This window comes from Atta cephalotes (assembly GCF_000143395.1).
Source record: "Atta cephalotes unplaced genomic scaffold scaffold00008, whole genome shotgun sequence".
NCBI classification, from domain to species: Eukaryota; Metazoa; Arthropoda; class Insecta; order Hymenoptera; family Formicidae; genus Atta; species Atta cephalotes.
The window spans coordinates 1,309,289-1,327,017 of NW_012130072.1; the positions used below are offsets into that span (position 1 = coordinate 1,309,289).

General features: G+C 36.1%; 1 protein-coding gene across 1 annotated transcript in view; it reads right to left on the minus strand.

The window, feature by feature from the left end:
• Window positions 1-17,729, minus strand: part of LOC105627081 (homeobox protein B-H2) — a 31,516-nt gene that overhangs the window by 4,787 nt on the left and 9,000 nt on the right. The window contains exon 2 of the mRNA XM_012208361.1: window positions 11,720-11,942. Within this exon, the coding sequence (XP_012063751.1) occupies window positions 11,720-11,942 (223 nt within the window). The remainder of the gene's footprint in view (window positions 1-11,719; window positions 11,943-17,729) is intronic.

The window sequence follows — 17,729 nt, forward strand, 5'->3', positions numbered from 1 at the left end:
CTCCTCTCTCTCCTCCTCCTCTCTCTCTCTTCTTCTCTCTCTCTCTCTCTCTCTCTCTCTCTCTCTCATTCACTCGTTCTTTCGCGATTTTGTACTGATGTATAGTCACAAATGTGGGCCATAATCTCACTGTCTCTCTCTCTCTCTTTATTTTCCCCCTCCCCCTCTCTCGATATGGCTCTGCTCGCCCTTTTGTGACGGGTTGCGATAGGGGAGGTTGCAGTAAAATCGTTCATGAATTTTAAACAGGCACCTCTGAATCGAGCCACGATCATTTCTCATTTTTCTGTCGGCACATCGGAGGCGCAAGAAGGACGAGCGTGTCCGAGCGCGAGAATCAAAGAGAAAGAGAGAAAGAGAGGGAAAGGGAGAAAGAGCGATGGTGACAGACAGCGCCGAGAACCGCTCGTGCGATTATATGATGAGTAATGTTTTTTAATTCCCCCACTTTCGACTGGGGTTGGCCGACGATTTTCGAGTGCAGCCACTCTAAAACACCCTTAATTGCCCGTTGGCTTTTTATAGTCGTCCGCTAGGAGCTAGGGCGGCCGGAAGTAACGGGGGATTCGAAGAGGTAGGGACGGGGAAGAAAGAAAGAGAGACGAGAAGAGTCATTGATTTATCGCTTCTGAGGTGCTCGAGGGGCTGCTGCTTGATCTCGCTCGACTGAAATGAGAAAAGAGGATGAGAGAAGGGTTGGAGATTGGCGAAGAAAGTGTAACGATCGCTTCCATCACGCTTCTATCCTAATGATCGTGCAGTTCTCTAGATCGTGGCAGCGTTGGAAAAAATTCCCGTCTTTTCTTACGGCGACAACTCCTGAAAATCGATCGCATCGTTCCGAGTGGCGCGTTCCCCGTTGTCATTGTTGAGTATCGAAGTGACATGTTGCTGAGAAATTTTGGGGTGACTTACGCGATGCCCTTTGGGAGACTTGAAACGTGTCCGAGTATTACGAACATCAATCGACTCGAAAATTATTATCGCCGTGCTTGACAAATTATTATTCCTTCCGCATTTCTCCTTTTTCTTATTCGATTGTATTTTAATATTTATAAGAAATTAGTGATGATAAAATAATGAAGATAATGACTTATTGTCATGTCTATTCTTCATCTTTACCTTCAGTGGCGAATGTTCGCTATAATAATGAAAATAATTCGCCAAAATAATGAAGATAATGGCTATAATATCTACTGTTATGTTTATTCTTCATTTTTCCTTCAGTGGCGAATGTTCTAAAAGTTAAACCCGAAATTCAATTAATTTACTGATATTTTTCAAACATGCAACGAGGTAAGCTCGACGATTAGCAAGTTGAAAAGCGATAAACGTGATTCACTGAAGACGAAGACTCACGAACGTTCAGCTGTAACAGCCAAAAGCGAAAAAATGGTATATAGAAGGAGAGGACGAAAACTAAGGGGAGGGTTAATGCATTTATAATGGTACCTGGGTCTATTCGCTACTTTTGCGGTTACATGCCTGTGCGACACTAATGTCCTGAAGCCGCTAGGGCGCTTTGTGGTAATAATGGTGACAGCGAGACCAAGAAAAAGAGAGAAAGAAAAAGAGATATGATAAAGAGAGAAAGAGATATTTTCAAATTATTCGCTTCAATGATTACAAGACACATGTTTCACAACGTAAAGCTGTCCGAAATCGCATTGATATTCAGAGACAGTTATTGTATGAGTACAAGGTATATGATCATCATATGGTTATTAATGTGGCTTTTTATAATGCTTTTTAATAATGAATTTTGAGATATGTACTTATATGATAAATTCTGTAAATGAGTGTACAACTTGTTATTTTTTCGTGACCGTTCGGGAATCATTTTATTTCTATATTTGCTTATGTATTTTCCTTCATGAATCTAAATAATTTTCGATCTTATAAAAAAAAATACATAAGAAAATATAAACATAAAACGGTCACAAAAAATTAAGTTGTACCCTCTTTTTATTTACTATTTCTATTTCAAAATCTTTTTTTTTTTCATATTTAACAACTTGCATTAAGTTAATATATGTACATGCAATAATTATGTATAGAATTTATATCTTTTAATTCTAGCATCCATTATAATCTAGTGTAAATTTCTCTCAGATTTCTTTATTTATTTATATTTTAAAATTTAATTCTATTATAAACATTAATCTTTTTACTTAAAAGTATATGCATCATAGAAAAAAAGAGAGAGATATCTTATGAATCAGGTCATTTAAAAAAAATCATACTTAAATATCTTTTTATTAATATGTACGAAAATTAGGAACCTCTTTATGAATGATTTAATTATGTTCTTTGCAAATAAAATTCACATTCCTGCTTCTAAAAAATTTAAAATCTCGTAAATTTTAGAGATTCGTTTAATATTAATTTCGAGATTTGTTAATCTTTAGAATACTCTTTGCATTTTTTTTATAATATCAAATTGTAAATAAATAGATCATATTATATAAAATATGATAATTGAGGAACGTCGCAAATTACTATTCTCAACAGAACTACAAGAAAAAAAATACGTGACCTCATTTTGGACAAGAACTCGAAGCGACGTTAATTAAATTCACCGATTAAGCATTCTACAGGGTAAAAAAAGGTAATCAGGTAATTATATCCAAACTAAGAGGAGAACCGACAAATGCGCATGCAAATACATCGTTACGAGGTATGCCTGACTGTTATCGCGCGCCATTCGATTAGCCCCGTTTTTCTAGCTATTTCGTGAAATTCCACGGCGACCTAGAGGGGCACGAAATCGCGCACGAAATCGTGGAGTTGCCGTGACGTAAATCGCGATCGAAACGAGCGCATTCGACATAAGTATCCGCGAAATCAAGGCGACCCGTTATAAAGCGGTTTACCGGAGGCGTGGGAAGCCTGCGTTGTTCTTCCGGTGCGCCGCGGCGATGGCAAAAGAGAAGAGTCCCCCTTCGAGAGAAGCGAATTCTCACGATCGCGACGTATGTAATGCACCGGTGATGTCGTCACATCGTGACGACGCAATGTCATAATGCCATCGCCGCGAAGTAATATCGTCGAAGTCATATTCGAATGCGCTTCGAGCATCAGGAAGACGTCATCTTACAAGATTGCGTAAGATTGTATCTATTAATTATTTCTTCCTAAGTGAAATATTAAAAATTTATTCAAGTTTTTCATATAAAAAAATGTAGTCTGATTCTTGACGTTTTCTTCGAACATGTTTTTTTACAAATAAAATTTTTAATCGTATCCAAATTTTTCTAAAGGAAAAACTTATGACTAAAACTAAAAAATTTCAATATTTTTCAAAAATTTCCAATAAAATTCAATAAAACATAAAAGATATATTTGAGAAAATTAAATTTTTTTTTAAATATTGAAATTTTTTTAATTCATTCAAATTTTTCTGAAAAAACTTGGATAAAACTGAAAATTTTCCAAACAAATAAAATTCAATAGATTCTATAGAATAGTAAGAAAGTTATATATTCGAAAAAAACGTAAAAAATCAGAGTCAAAGCATCTGGCTACGAAGATCAACATTACTCGCAGTGCCTCGATTATTCGTGTATGAATCAAAGAAAAATGCACGTTTGTCGCGTCAGATTTATCGCTCGTATGTCACTATTAATTTCAAGTGTGAATGTCACCCGAGCATAAAACACGAAAATAAATTCTTCTTTATTTCCAGTTTTAATTCGCGAGCGTTATCACAGGAATGTACTCCGACACGATCGTTCGTCATCTCTCTTTCCATGAAATTTTCGGCGCCGTTATAGATAACCCCGTATCCGTATTCGCCAAGAATGCATTTGCATTCTTGGCGAATACGGATTATCGTTTCTCCAGTCAGGCGCGTAGCAAAATACGCGCGCGTTCACGGTAATACATGATTGCATGTAACGAGCGCAAAACCGTGTGAAGGATTCAGCCTTCGCATCCCTCTTCGCGATCAAGTCCACGCGAAGTAGTTTCTTCGTTTCTTCGGTTTGCGTATATAGTTTGCGTCTCGTTGAAGTTGCGCTGGTCTCTTGACGATTCTCAGAGAACGCGCGCGAGTCTCTCTACGGGATAATAGCCACGTCGCCAACCTAATTTCTTTCACACGTTCGAGGGGAACATTAACGCGGTTACGCTCGTGCTCGAAACTCGTGCCCGGCAAATAAATCATGGTTAAGCTACAGATATATCGCACACGATAGAGTGTAATTTTAAGCTCAAATGAGTTTTCTCTTACTAGTCTGTTTGGCTCTAATGGAATCACGTTTGCTTATTATATCGCGAAAAAATATCGAGCGACGAATATCTCATTACAGCTCGAAAGCAATGGCGTTATTATATAAATGCGTATTAAATGCAAACTTTCGGAATTATTCCTTTTTTTTCCTCTATGCTTTTCCTGCAGTTTACATCTTTGTCCATGACATGACATGTACATCTGTTAATTACAAGAGCGTACATTGAGTTACGCGATAGCGCGAAAAATGCGATGTAGGTGTGCGGTTGTCGTTTCATAAAAAAAGAAACAAAATTCGAGCTACCGCATAATACTTTAGAATTACGAGTCACGTCCTGAGGGCAGGATCCTCTTTTGCATAGGATGTGCAAAAGATAGAACAACATATATATAAAGGTCATGAGTGCAACAAGGTGATATGTGTAATGCAAAATATAACTAACTAAAATTCGCTTTTTCTTTGAAACCGCGCCCGGATTGAAAAGGTTTTTTAGATATCTCTTAAATTTAACATTTTATCGTTCGAATGTATAAAACGTATCTTAAACTTAATGCCTTTAATATGAAGATGAGATCATATTTGAAATTTGACACTTTAATTCTTAAACGCCATACTGTGGGAATAATATACTAATGTATGACATACCGAACTCGATCGATAATAAATTCGTAAACGTTAGACATTAAAGAATATAATGGTGTCAAATAAATGTATGTATAATATTTATTAATAAAGAATTATGGAAAAAGAAAGCTGATACCTCATGACGAAAAGGTATATTTAAGAGTTTAAAATTAATATCTTAATTAACATGCACGTCTAAAAAAACATCTTTATAACGTTTCAGCCTTAGATATGTTTTAGGTATTCATAATCGATTCTTATTTTAAGACTTCATAAGATGTCATAAATCAATAATCAATTATAAAAATATTAGCATCTTAAGATATTTAAGATTTTAAAATAAGAATCAAATATACTGAAAAAAAATTTCCTAAAGCTGAATAATATTTTTTTTAATATTACTGTAAGTAAACATTTCTTTACTATAAATAAATATTTATTTAAAAAAGAAAGAAATACTTAAATAATATATGTTTACGTTTAATAAATATTTATTTTGCAATAAAAATGTTTACTTAGTACTATTCAAGAAAATATTACTAAGATTTAAAAAATTTTTTCTTTAATATGCGAATACTAATCTCACACATGTATGGGATTTCCGATATTGTCGTGTGTATCTAGAATCGTTTTTAAAAATGTGTTTATCTTTATGATGACTCTTAGACATGTACATTGTCTAATGTTCGTCTTCATAGTCAGACCTTATATTTAAGAAAGCTTTAAATACAAGGCTCGACTATGAATACAGGCATAAGACTCTTAGGCTAAAATCACTTTATATATATAATTAAAATACGGCGAATTAAAAACAATTGTAGGAATTATCCTTTTTCCTTTTTTTTCCGAAAAAAAAAAGAGTCTTTTTGATGACGACAGTAAAATATGTTTCGCCAATTCATATTGGAAAGTAATATTTGTTAGAACGTAATTGTTATATGGCCAGAAGAAACCAACGCTTATTAAAGTAACGGATTAAAGTAAGTCGCTAATCATGCAAGTTGACAGTGATACTTGTCGCTAATCTTCCATAGATACACAAAACACAGTCTCCGAACGTATAAAACCCGACGTAAATTATGAAATGGGATAAATGCGCGAGTCCCATGACATTTCATTAAAATATATTTTCCGAGCTGAGCTCGGTCAGCTTGCATCGATATTAAAGATCGAGAGAGGCGCATGCTTCGTTAACGTTAGCACATACTTACTGCACGCTACTTGCATGGCTCGCTTATGATCAGGCACGTAATTAGTCGATAAGTAGAGACGATTTGCCGCGAATAACATAACAAGTCCTAATGACTTCTAAACAACTAAACGACTAAGCGGCACCGTATATGCTCGACGTATACACAGCGTGCCACGGAAAAGCGAGGAGCGTATCGCTTATCGCTGGAAAAGGCGCCTTTACAGGCGAACCGCAATCTCAGTGCGTTTAGTTTCTCAGCGTCGATTTCACGGAAAGTTTCGTGTGGAAAAGCATTGCGGTCAATCGTGATTAACGTGCATATATGTGTATGTATGTACGCCCGTGCGTATGTCGTGCAATCGTTCAGACTCATTATTGAACGTAATTTGCGTGCGTGCGTGTTGGTTGATCACTCGATGAATGAGACGTCTGTTAAGGGAAGTGGAAGTAACGTAATGTTTTCGAATTATTCATCGTGCGTAGTCCTCGACTAAATTTTCTTCAAGAAGAATCGATTCTTACTCGGTTTGATAAATCTCACTTCTTGAAGACCTATCTAATATTTATGAGGAAAAAGGAAGACTCGCGCGTGAGTCGAGCAGTTGTTCGGATAATACATCGTTGAGCATAATTAACGTACAATTGATGGCGATTAAATAAGACGTTTGTAAGGAATGTAATAGGAAAAAAACACAGGGAAGAACGGTTGTTAGATAAATCCATGTATTTCTGAAGAGATTACTATAATTGTTAATTATGACGATTGCGCATTATCCGTCATTGATAGACCGCATTTATTTATCTTCCGTCGTAATTTATTTTTCCAAAATCCAACAAGGATACTCAAAGATCTGTGCAAAGTCAATTTCTGATTTAAAACAAGACATTCTGACATTCTTCAAGAAATTATCTCTGACACTATTTTGTACTAATGATATATAATGACAAATTTATCAGAAAAAAAATTCTCAAGTAAATAAATACAAATTTTAAGTAAATTTTCCATAAAGCTTGTAAATTAAAAATCTGTGATTTTTTCTTTTTTTCTTTCATTGTTAAATTCATTATGTCAAATTACACTCAATTTAAGTTATTTTTAATTATTTCTCTGGATTGTTTCTGTGTCGTTAATTTAATGAAAACAATGAAGCTAAACAATTTAACTCAAGAAATGTACTTTTTATTCAGTTTATTATTAAGTGCACACATTGATATGGACATTGTTTATCTTAAAACTAATCACAGAAATGAATTAATTTACATTTTTGAGAGAGAGAGAGAGAGAGAGAGAGAGAGAGAGAGAGAAGAGAGAGAGATAAGAAAATAAAAAAAACACAATATTATTTTTTTAAATAAGATTAATAAAAATATGTATGAAATTAGTAGGAAGGTCACAAGCAACGAGTAAATCTTAAATCTAATTATCAATTTTATTATTTTGCAATTTCGAATTAAGAAATTGATATTATTATTGTTTTAACTTAAAGAATTAGATTATTTGCTTTTGTATCTAATAGTGTTCTTTTTTCTTTTGAGTATTCTTATGTCTATCATGTATTGTAAGTATTGTATCTATTTATTTAAACTTTGCAAACGATAACTTTGCACTTTCTTTATTTTACATTTGATTAACACACAGATAATTCAAAGCCCTCCTGAACAGAAAGATTGAAGCTTCTTTCACATCCACCAAGGTTCGTTGAGACCTCTCAATTTAAAATCTCTCGAATTAAACACGCGAAGCAGCGTTGTAAGAGTATTCTCGCACGCAGGATTAATTGAAATTGCGGTTTTAAGTATTAGAGCGTATTTGCGCGACTTTTGTGAAACCTTGCATCGAGGGTCTGGTTTTCGGCGAGCATTCAAGGAACCTCCTCGGAACGGGAGAAAAAGGGAGCAGAAGTCCGCGTCGCCGTGGCGCCCGAGGTGTGGCCGGCGCCTCCGCGAAGAAGCGCCGAGTCACACCTCATCGGGGCGTGCACCGAGCAACAAAACTTTAAGCGGGCACTTAAGAAGCCGCCCGTCAGTCAGGAGCGTCACTAATTTTCCCAGCTTTTTGCCGCGGCCGCGGCGCGGCGGCCAGGCCTCCACCTTTCCGCGCGACGATACGTGCCGCAGCGCGCACACGTGCCTCCTCTCCATCCCCCTCCCCCCCCTCCTCCCCAAGGTATAACTTTGATCGATTTTCTTATTTTCGTCCTAATTAAGCGCGGCTGAATGTCAACATGGCGAAAATTAATTAGCGCTACTCCATAGCTACATCGAACGAGGAGTTTGTGGAAAGGGGGAGAGGGAGGAACTTTACGGTTCCAAGTATTGCACGAGACATGTACACAAAGATTATTAAAGCGCATGTCATGCTGATCTGTAATTTATGCCGCGCGCGATATACGGTACTTCGCACTTTGACGGTATTTGATGAAACGTGTAGCGATTAATACAGGTTCCACGGACATACCAGGTTTGATTCCGTTGACACAGGTATATTTATTACATCACGAGAGTATCGTTAGTCCTTCTAAGTACGTCGATCAAAAATCTATCGACTGAAACTCTTTTCAATCTGCAATTCATTCTAAAGTAAGAAAATCACGCGGAAAGCGCTTCTGTTTTGTTTTCTTGCCTGGACTATATTTTGTACAAGTATTCAAAATTCAATCGATCATCAGCAGCTCGCTCGTGCCGGAAACGTTCACGTTTTCAATTCGACACGCATGAACTAACAGACAAAACCCGAGTTTATTTCTCTGATCGGCATGACGGCGTGCGAAACGCAAACGAGATATATCGCGATATAACAGTAATTCGCGCGCGCTACGCAAGTTTTGTATCAAAAGCGATCCTTAATCACCGTTGTCCATTACGCCGATCCGGCATAATGAGCGAGCAAACTGCCGACTGTAGAAATAAATAGCCGTAACGATTACGCCGTGTACAATTGCGATGTGCGTGAAGTCGCCGCGCCGCGCCGAGCCGAGCCGAGCCGAGCCGAGCCGAGCCGAGCCGATGTGATATGGGAAACGAGCAACGTCTTTGAAAATTGTGGATTTGCGCTGGCGGCACGCAATTACGCACAAGAAAAAAATTGAACGGCCGCCGAAATGCAAGGCGGCCTTTCACGATCGAAGCGGCACGGCCGCAACGCTTGACAGCGCTCGCTGCCTGTCATTACGCCATTCGCTCCACCGGTAATTGACAGTCTAATGACACAGTCTAGAGTCTGGCGCTCGCTTCGTCCAGCCTCTACCTTTTCGTACATCATACATCACGATCTACGAGGATCCTCATTAACGATTCGCCTTCTTTGTGCGCGATCGGCCGCTTGTCTAAACTAAACGGCCGCCAGCAGAAGTCGCGCAGTCATGACTTGTGGGGTGTTCCCTGTTAATCACCGTACGTTCATCGCGACCGGAGGAACAAAAGAGTAATGATAATTAAGTGCGTAATGAGATCAATATAACTGGTGCGATAGATTTTCGGACACGTGTGTGTCCGAATATGTGTAAAATTGTATGGTATTTTAATCAATTGATTAGAATTTCAATTCAATTTATTCGCAATTTTTATTGGTACTTGCAAGAATGTAAAAATATAAGAAGAAAAAGAATTCAATTTTTAAAAAGTTAAATAAACAGAAAATTAAAATTAATTTTTCAGGCTACTTTTATAAAATAAGTTGCGTTATCTTTATTATTATTAAAAAAAATAGAAAAGATAGAAAAGAATTTAATAAGTTCTTAAATTATTATCACGAGTGAAATAGGAAAAAAAAATTTTATGCAATTACATAAAATATTTACATAGTATATAACAAATAATATTAAAACTAGTTATGATATATTATTTGCCGCCTGCAGTTTATCAAGAAACGAGAATTGTATAGAAACTTTCCTCGCCGATGTTACAGTCGTTTACTCGGGACGAAGCGTGTCAAAGTGATTCCGCGGAATCATCCATGGCATGCGATTTTAATTTCGTTCGCTTTTTAGTACGGGACTTGCAAGCCGATCAACAAGCCCGCTGATTAGATTGGAAAGAGGTGGATGGCCCAGGAGTCAAAAACTACGAATCTATAGGCGCCACTGAATGACTTTGCAAAACTGTGTTCACAAAGGATGCCGCAAAGGATTTTGAAATCGATTCCAACCGCCTGGTCTTACTTTTGTAAAGAAACCGACGGTGGATCTAAAACTACTGTTAAAACAATTCAATATTTTTAAAACAAACCCTTTCTCTAAATGAGTTTCCTGTTTTAATGTTTCATGTTTAACTTATGTTTAACTTATGTTTTTTTGCATTTTTTATTTCGAAAGTTTCTCGAAATAGGCTGAAACGGAAATAATTTACACGTTTGATTCGATATACCTAAATTTTATAATCCCTTTAGGTATTTGTTTAAATTCTAGAATTTTAAATTGTACAATTTTCAAAAAAGAAATCTGTGTGCCGTAAAAAATCAAAATTATCTTTCGATTATTTATTAATCTCATAAAGATGACATTAAAGAATTATTTTTTACTCAAAAATATATTATAAGTGAAAAAATTTATCGATATATGTATGTACTCAATGGGGTATATATATATATATATATAATATTATATATAATATATATATATATATATATATATATATATTATATATAAGTATACATACATACTATATATCGACGCATAGCCACTTGATAATCAGAAGTTAATCTTCACAATACTATATTTCAATTCAATATTATATATGTCTGTGTTCAATATTTAAATGTAACAAATCTGCACTTGAATTTAATTTTAAAGTAAACGTTGCGAATATGCAACACTCTTTCCAAAAAGGTTAAAGAATTAAAGTGTTGACGAGTACGATATGCTTAGGATGGACCGCAAAACCGGTAACAGAGACGCATGACTCTCGAGATACTTACTCAGGTTTTGACCAACGATCCTTGCGTTTAACCACGTAAACAACGCCTTTGTTGGCCGCCGCGATTTCCATTTACGGATTCGACACGCGCCGATACAAAGAACCACGCCGCTATGCTTCTGAGACCGGAGGATCGTGATGAGGACCTTTCTATCCGATATTCAACAATGTATAATACGAGCATCGAAAGGTCTATCGATCGTCATGGTTCCATCTTTGTCTCTTTAGAGTCAAACTTTTAACGGCTATTCAACGGTTTTTTATACGCGCAACCTCATCATGTAGTCCAATCGCGCTCGCTAAAAAGGCTAATATTTCTAGTAATTACCTTTCAATAAAAATTTTCTTAAAATCTTAATAAGAAATTTGATCGAAAAAGAATATATATCGAACGATCGATATATGATGTTTAAGAAAATTATTTTTTTATATTTTTAACTTTTTGTTTGAGAGAAAAAGAAGCTCGTTTTTATAATAACAAATAGTTGTAATTACACATAATTATATTGTATATACAATAAGTATTTCCAAAACTTACTTCTATTAGTAATATTATTATATGTAATATATAAAATGCTAACCAGTATCATTGATAGATTTAATTCATTTTCATGGGTCAGTTCCGAATAAGTTTTTATATATAAAAAAACTAGCGATTGTTTGCGATCCTGATGGCGACCACAAAATTAATTATCGTTCGCATATGTCATGTTGTGTCTCATTTAGAAATTAGTAACGCGTCTTTCGTTTCGCTTACCTTCTGTTTTGGTACCACGTTTTCACTTGCGTGTCCGTCAGCTGCAGTTTTGCCGCTAGTTCCATCCTGTCCTGCACGCTGAGGTATTTTTGCCGCTCGAAACTCTTCTCGAGGGTCTGAAGCTGGTGATCCGTGAAAGCTGTACGCGCTTTACGTTGCTTCTTACTTTGCGCGGAACCCAAGGAACTCGAGGACGAGCTTTTAGGATCATCCTCTTTGCCACCTGAAATTGCAAAACTATTGATATTGAACGTCTCTTTGCTTTCCTTCCGTCTAGACGTGCAACTTAGCTACAAAGTTATCTCTAAAGAGAAGAATAACAATTCAGGATTGAGCTCATAAAAGTTACTAGAATGTTTAACGAATAACTTATAATTTAATTATTATTGTTATTATTATTGGAAATTATAACACAAATATATAAAATTTATTTGTTGTTTAGTATCAAGGAATTTTATTTTAATCAAAATGTGGTTTATCTGAGATTTATACTTTTGGAAATGCCATATATATATTTCACGATATTCATATAACATATAACTATTTTGCCAAAAAGATTCCCGTAAAGAATCGCCAATCTATCAGGAATTGCGAAGTGCCGGAGTGCCAAGCTTTTGTTTTCGTGGAAGGTGGATCGATGCCGCGCGCGTGGATTATATGCGGTAGTCGTTTTTGTCGTTGCTTGCATGGCGATTGCAGCCGCCTCTCTATCGATGAAACAGAAAGCGAGAGAGAAATAGAGAGAGAGAGAGAGAGAGAGAGAGAGAGAGAGAGAGAAAGAAAGAGAATGGGATCCTTTTGTTCTCAGTTCGACTCTCCGCGCAGCCGAGAGCCGATTGGCTGGTATCGTGGATTGGACCACGCAGTCGCGTCGAGACTCGAGACGCCGCAAATTATCCCCCCGATACGTCGTCGTATCCGAAGAGAGATAGAGAAAAGAGAGGGTAGGATTCCCCGAGGAAACCGATTACACCCGATACGAGTTACACTCACACGCGACACACATTCTCGTGTTTATTTCATCCCCCTCGGAACTCATTACATTTTTCTTGTCTTTCTGTCACAGAAGAACAGCCTAGGAACAGGTGATTTGCCATTTTAACAATTTAGGGAATTGAGAGCAATTATTATGGAAAAGTGAATACGATGACGAATAATAATAATGAAAAAAGCGAGATAAGAAATTTGTGTCATCTTAAAGATTTTTATACCTAATTGGAATAATAAATATATGTGTTATTTATTGCTTGAATTAAAGTTAAAAAATTTTGACAGACCAAGTAGTTATGCTTTGCCTTTCTCATTATATCGTTTCATAAGAAAAAGAGACAAAAAAGAGATGCACACGGAAAGAACACGGTTTTGCTGAAGTATCTAAAAATTTAATTGTGATAAGAATATTATTTTATTGAATTATCAAAATAATTGTACAGAACGCTCAATCTGATTGCTAGAATGTCAAAATATTTTGCATCATTGCTTGAGTCTCTTGCAAAATTATTTTCACGATCTAACAAAATTATTTAGATCTGTGTTTAAATTTTTTAGCAAAATCATTCCGTGCTTTCTACAAATATTATTTGTGAATGATTTGTGTAAAAATTATATCTTCCAATTGTGATGTAAATTTTGAGAGCAACTTTTTTAACGTAGAAAAACCCTTTGCGCTTCGTCAGATAAATTACCCAACCCTCCTCGAATTATTCCGCAGCGGGGGACGTGTCTTGTCGCGAGTAAATCGAGCAACCTCCCGAGAAGTCCCGATCAGAAAACCATCGAGACTTAACCTCCTGGGAGAATAAAAGCCCGCACAGACTTCTAAAAGTATCTAAAGGCCCGTTGTCGCGAGTTCATCGATTGGAACGGTCGTGCATGGCGCGGGAGAAGCACCCTGGCAGGAGGTGGAACTAGAGAGGGGAATGCAGCCAGGAATAACATAGCGCCGGAAGGGAAGTGACGGAGAGAGAGGACGAGGTCGGGAAGATAGAAAGCTCGTGGATTGAGTTAACCCGGACGAAAGCGCAGCTCTTAGCCCCCGTTTGATCGGCCAGATTCGCTCGAACGGATCCAGAGTCTATACCGCCATGTTGGCTACCACGACATGCGTGCGCGCGCGCGCGAACATCCCTGATTCCCTCTCTAGAAAAGGCTTGGAGCAAGGAACTCCATCCTGACTGCATCGGCATCACAGCTCGATTCGAGCTCGACTCTCAAGACTTGTCTACGAAACGTAGGAAAGGGGTGGAAGAAAACGCGAAAAGGGAGCGAAGAAGGGAGGAACGGGAGAATATAAGAGTGGAACGATGGAAACGGAGGTTGGAAAACTAAATTTACTATGTGATACACTTAGAACCCGGGTCCCGACCGACGTCGAGTTTTCTTTTTGAGACACTTCCAAGACGTTAGGCGGAACTTTTCCCACCCCCAAACTCCCTGTCCTTCCCTTTGCGCAATAACTCGAGAACCATCGCGAAACAGCCATCTCTCTTTTTTCCCAACCGCCTGTCCGCCCGCCGTTCGTTTGCGAGGCACGTAGCCCGAGGCTCAGGGCTTATCTGTGTCCGCCTCGTCCTTACGAGCGTGTTCATGCGCCACTCTTTACCCCCAACTTTTTTTCACTTTGATGCGAAATGGCGACGCCCGCGATCAGCTTTGCGCAAAGTGATCTCCATTCTCAGATTGAAATCACAATTCGCGATTATAAGTTTCTCACGTCGATCGTATATCAGTACCGTGATAAAATTAAAACGCGAGATATATCAGTGCAAAATGAATCGATGAGCGAAATAATAGTTAAATCGTATATTTCAATTGTCTGCTAATAACACGTATCACAAATGATTAATACATGTTCTTCGAAACATTACACAATAGCTATTATGTTTTTTATTGGCAACAAAAATAGAAAATTCTTGAAAAGTAAAAAACTTCCAGGTTATTCAGTTAGCGACTCGCTCTTTATTAAGCGTCGCTTTTCTATCCGTTGCTTTGTAACTTAATGATTCATTTCAATGAAAGATAATCGATATTTTTTTTCTTTACTTATAACAATAATGCGACGTTACAAATTCTGCACATTATTCATTACACCATAAAGCCATCCAATTATCCATCCAATAAGAAGAGTTGCAATATTACCTAGTCCCATCAATATAATTACGCAGCAACGTTACACATTGAAATAAACTCATGAATATAAATTTTCTTCGCGAATAAAAAATGCGAATACTCGTTGCTCATAATGAAACGCCTATTACTTATCAAACAAAATATGTGCGTTAAATCGCGCGTTTGTAAAGTGCGAATCAAACGAAACTTTTAAATTAAACGTTAAAATGCATCTGTTTCGCGTAAGGCAGTGGTCTGAATTCACCTGGCGGAGTTTGCTCTCTCTCTCTCTCTCTCTCTCTCTCTCTCGTAGAATATTTCAGCAAAGTTCTCAAAATACTCTCAAGATGTTTTACCGGGAACTTCGTCTAGCCGTTAAAGTAACTCGAGCACCTTCTTTTCTTTTGGGGACTAGGACAATTTTCCTTTATCTTTCCACATCTTTTGCCGACACGACACGTAGTCACCGGGTTTTATGTAGACTTTGTCTATGGTTATAAAACGTGTTACGCCGGCTTTTTACTCTATATGTAATTCTAAATCCATGAAACAAGCAAGTGAGTTTCTGAAAGGATTTTTCGAGTACGATGTGAACGATGTTTTTGAATACTATCATTAACATTTTTTTTTAAAAAGTTGTATCAAATAAGTCATCAAGTACGGATCTAAAAATTTTTCGAAGGTCTCTGATGAAACTAATCGTTATTTTTGTTTATATTTAACAAATATTTTCTAAACAAATAGTTTTTCTACACACAATCTGTTCGGTAAGAGCGTGATTGACATAATATAATTTTAAATTATTTATTGTAAAAAAAAATGAAAAATAATATACACAATTAATACTGTAACACTTTTGTATTAATAAATCATTCAAAAAATGATTGCCCTTATCAATAATTTCGACATCTTTGAGGCTCTTTTCTGTAAATTTTATACACATAGTCTGTCTAATATAAAAGCATAACCGAGCAAACTTTTATTTGAAAATCGCTACATAAAACATTTTTGAACAAGCAGGTAGAAGAATTCTTCCCCTATGACGCAGGAAATCTTATATATAGTTATTGTCCAATTTTACTAGAAAATAACATATTTAACGACGATTGTTACTTACACAAAAGATTTGAGGTTTTTTTCTTTTATACGCATTCAAAACGAGAAAATATCGTAAGAAACGGCTTCAAAAATGTCTAAGACATTTATAAAGTGGAAATAATGAAATAATAAATACAGTTCATAACTGCTGGACTGGATAAAAACATAAAGTTATATTAGTCGCGCTTTTTTGAACAAATTATTCTCAAGAAAAAGAAAAGAAGAAGAAGAAGAAAAATAATACAAGATTAGATAAGTTATGAATCCATCAGGTTTAAGTTTTTTTAAATTTTTTAAAATGTTTTTTATTATATGGAACACTGTAATATTTTTTTCCATTATATAAAACACTATGACAAACAAACTCTTTTGAAACAAACTCTTTCAAGCTGATTTTAAAATCAGTACGATTTCAAAGAAATTTAAGTTTTAATTTAAGTATAAATCACATAAAGATAAATCTTTAGTCTCACTTTTTATGTAGGTAAGTAAGTATATATTTTTTATAACAGTAGAAATACAGTGACTTAGGCAGAATACATCTTTTCATATCTGCAGAGTCAAAAAACAAATTTACCGAGATTATAATGATTTCCATCCTTGAGAGTCGAGAAATAACATTTTAAATGCGCTTTCCTTATCTGTGTGACATGCGACAATAGCGTTAATTAACATTAACGCTCGTAAGGTATTCATGTTCCATAAGTCATGATGGTAAACGTCATTTCCACTGTCAAGCGGCGAAATGTATTTTAAAGAGGTTCTCGCAAACATGGCGCCCGTAACGGATGTGCCGCGCCAGTGAAAATCATGACGTGTTCTCAAGTCGCATTACGTGAAAGAGAAAGAGCAAGGGAGAAGAACAGGGAAGAATGGAGGAAACGAGGGGAACTTGCGTGCCACAAGCATTGCTGCGATACAATGTATGGCGCATAAAAGTGAGATTAACAGGATGTTTATCGAGCAATTATGCACCGCTGCAATTAGTGCCAGCATGTTGCCGTCGTCGTCCACGTCGCGGTCAAATTGTTCACGTCATCATTGTAGTTTATGCACCAATGGTGATTGCAATTTTCAAACGTATGAATTTTAGCAAAATCATTAAAGCAAAATAGAATCTTTAACAATATAGGCATCATGTATGTATAAATATATATTAATAGAAAAAAATACTCTTGCATTTATAGATTTTGTTCTTCATTTTAGAATATCTCGAGTTTTTAAGTAGCATGTAATATAAAACATATTTAATGTAATTGAAAAATTTTAGAAAAATGAAAGTTATACCAAATTTTTCTACATTTAGATTAGGCTTGTCCAATTTGAGTTCCGGAGTTCCAAAACGCAAAGTCATCAACAAAATTCAATGTAAGATTTTAGAAACTGTAAACTGTTGATAAGCGTCACTTAAATGCGTATCACTTACTTTACATTCCCCGAAATTTTACCCACATTGAATTTTTTGCGTTAGTGGCTTTGTGTTTTGTCTCCCGAGCTCAAATTGGACAGGCCTGATATATTGTAGATGTATTTTATTTATATGTAAATAAATATTTATCTCAATTTTTTTATAAAATTTCTTATGATTATCTTTAATCTAAGATAAGATTAATATATTTTTTCCGTTATAATTTTTGACAAGCTATTTCTGATGAATTTATCAATTTGTATCGAAAATATTCGAATAATTATTAATAAAGATTATTCTATACAAGTGCGAACAGAGAGAAAGAGTGGGGAAAAAAAGAGAGAGAGAGAGAGAGAGAGAGAGAGAGAGAGAGAGAGAGAGAGAGAGATAGATAGA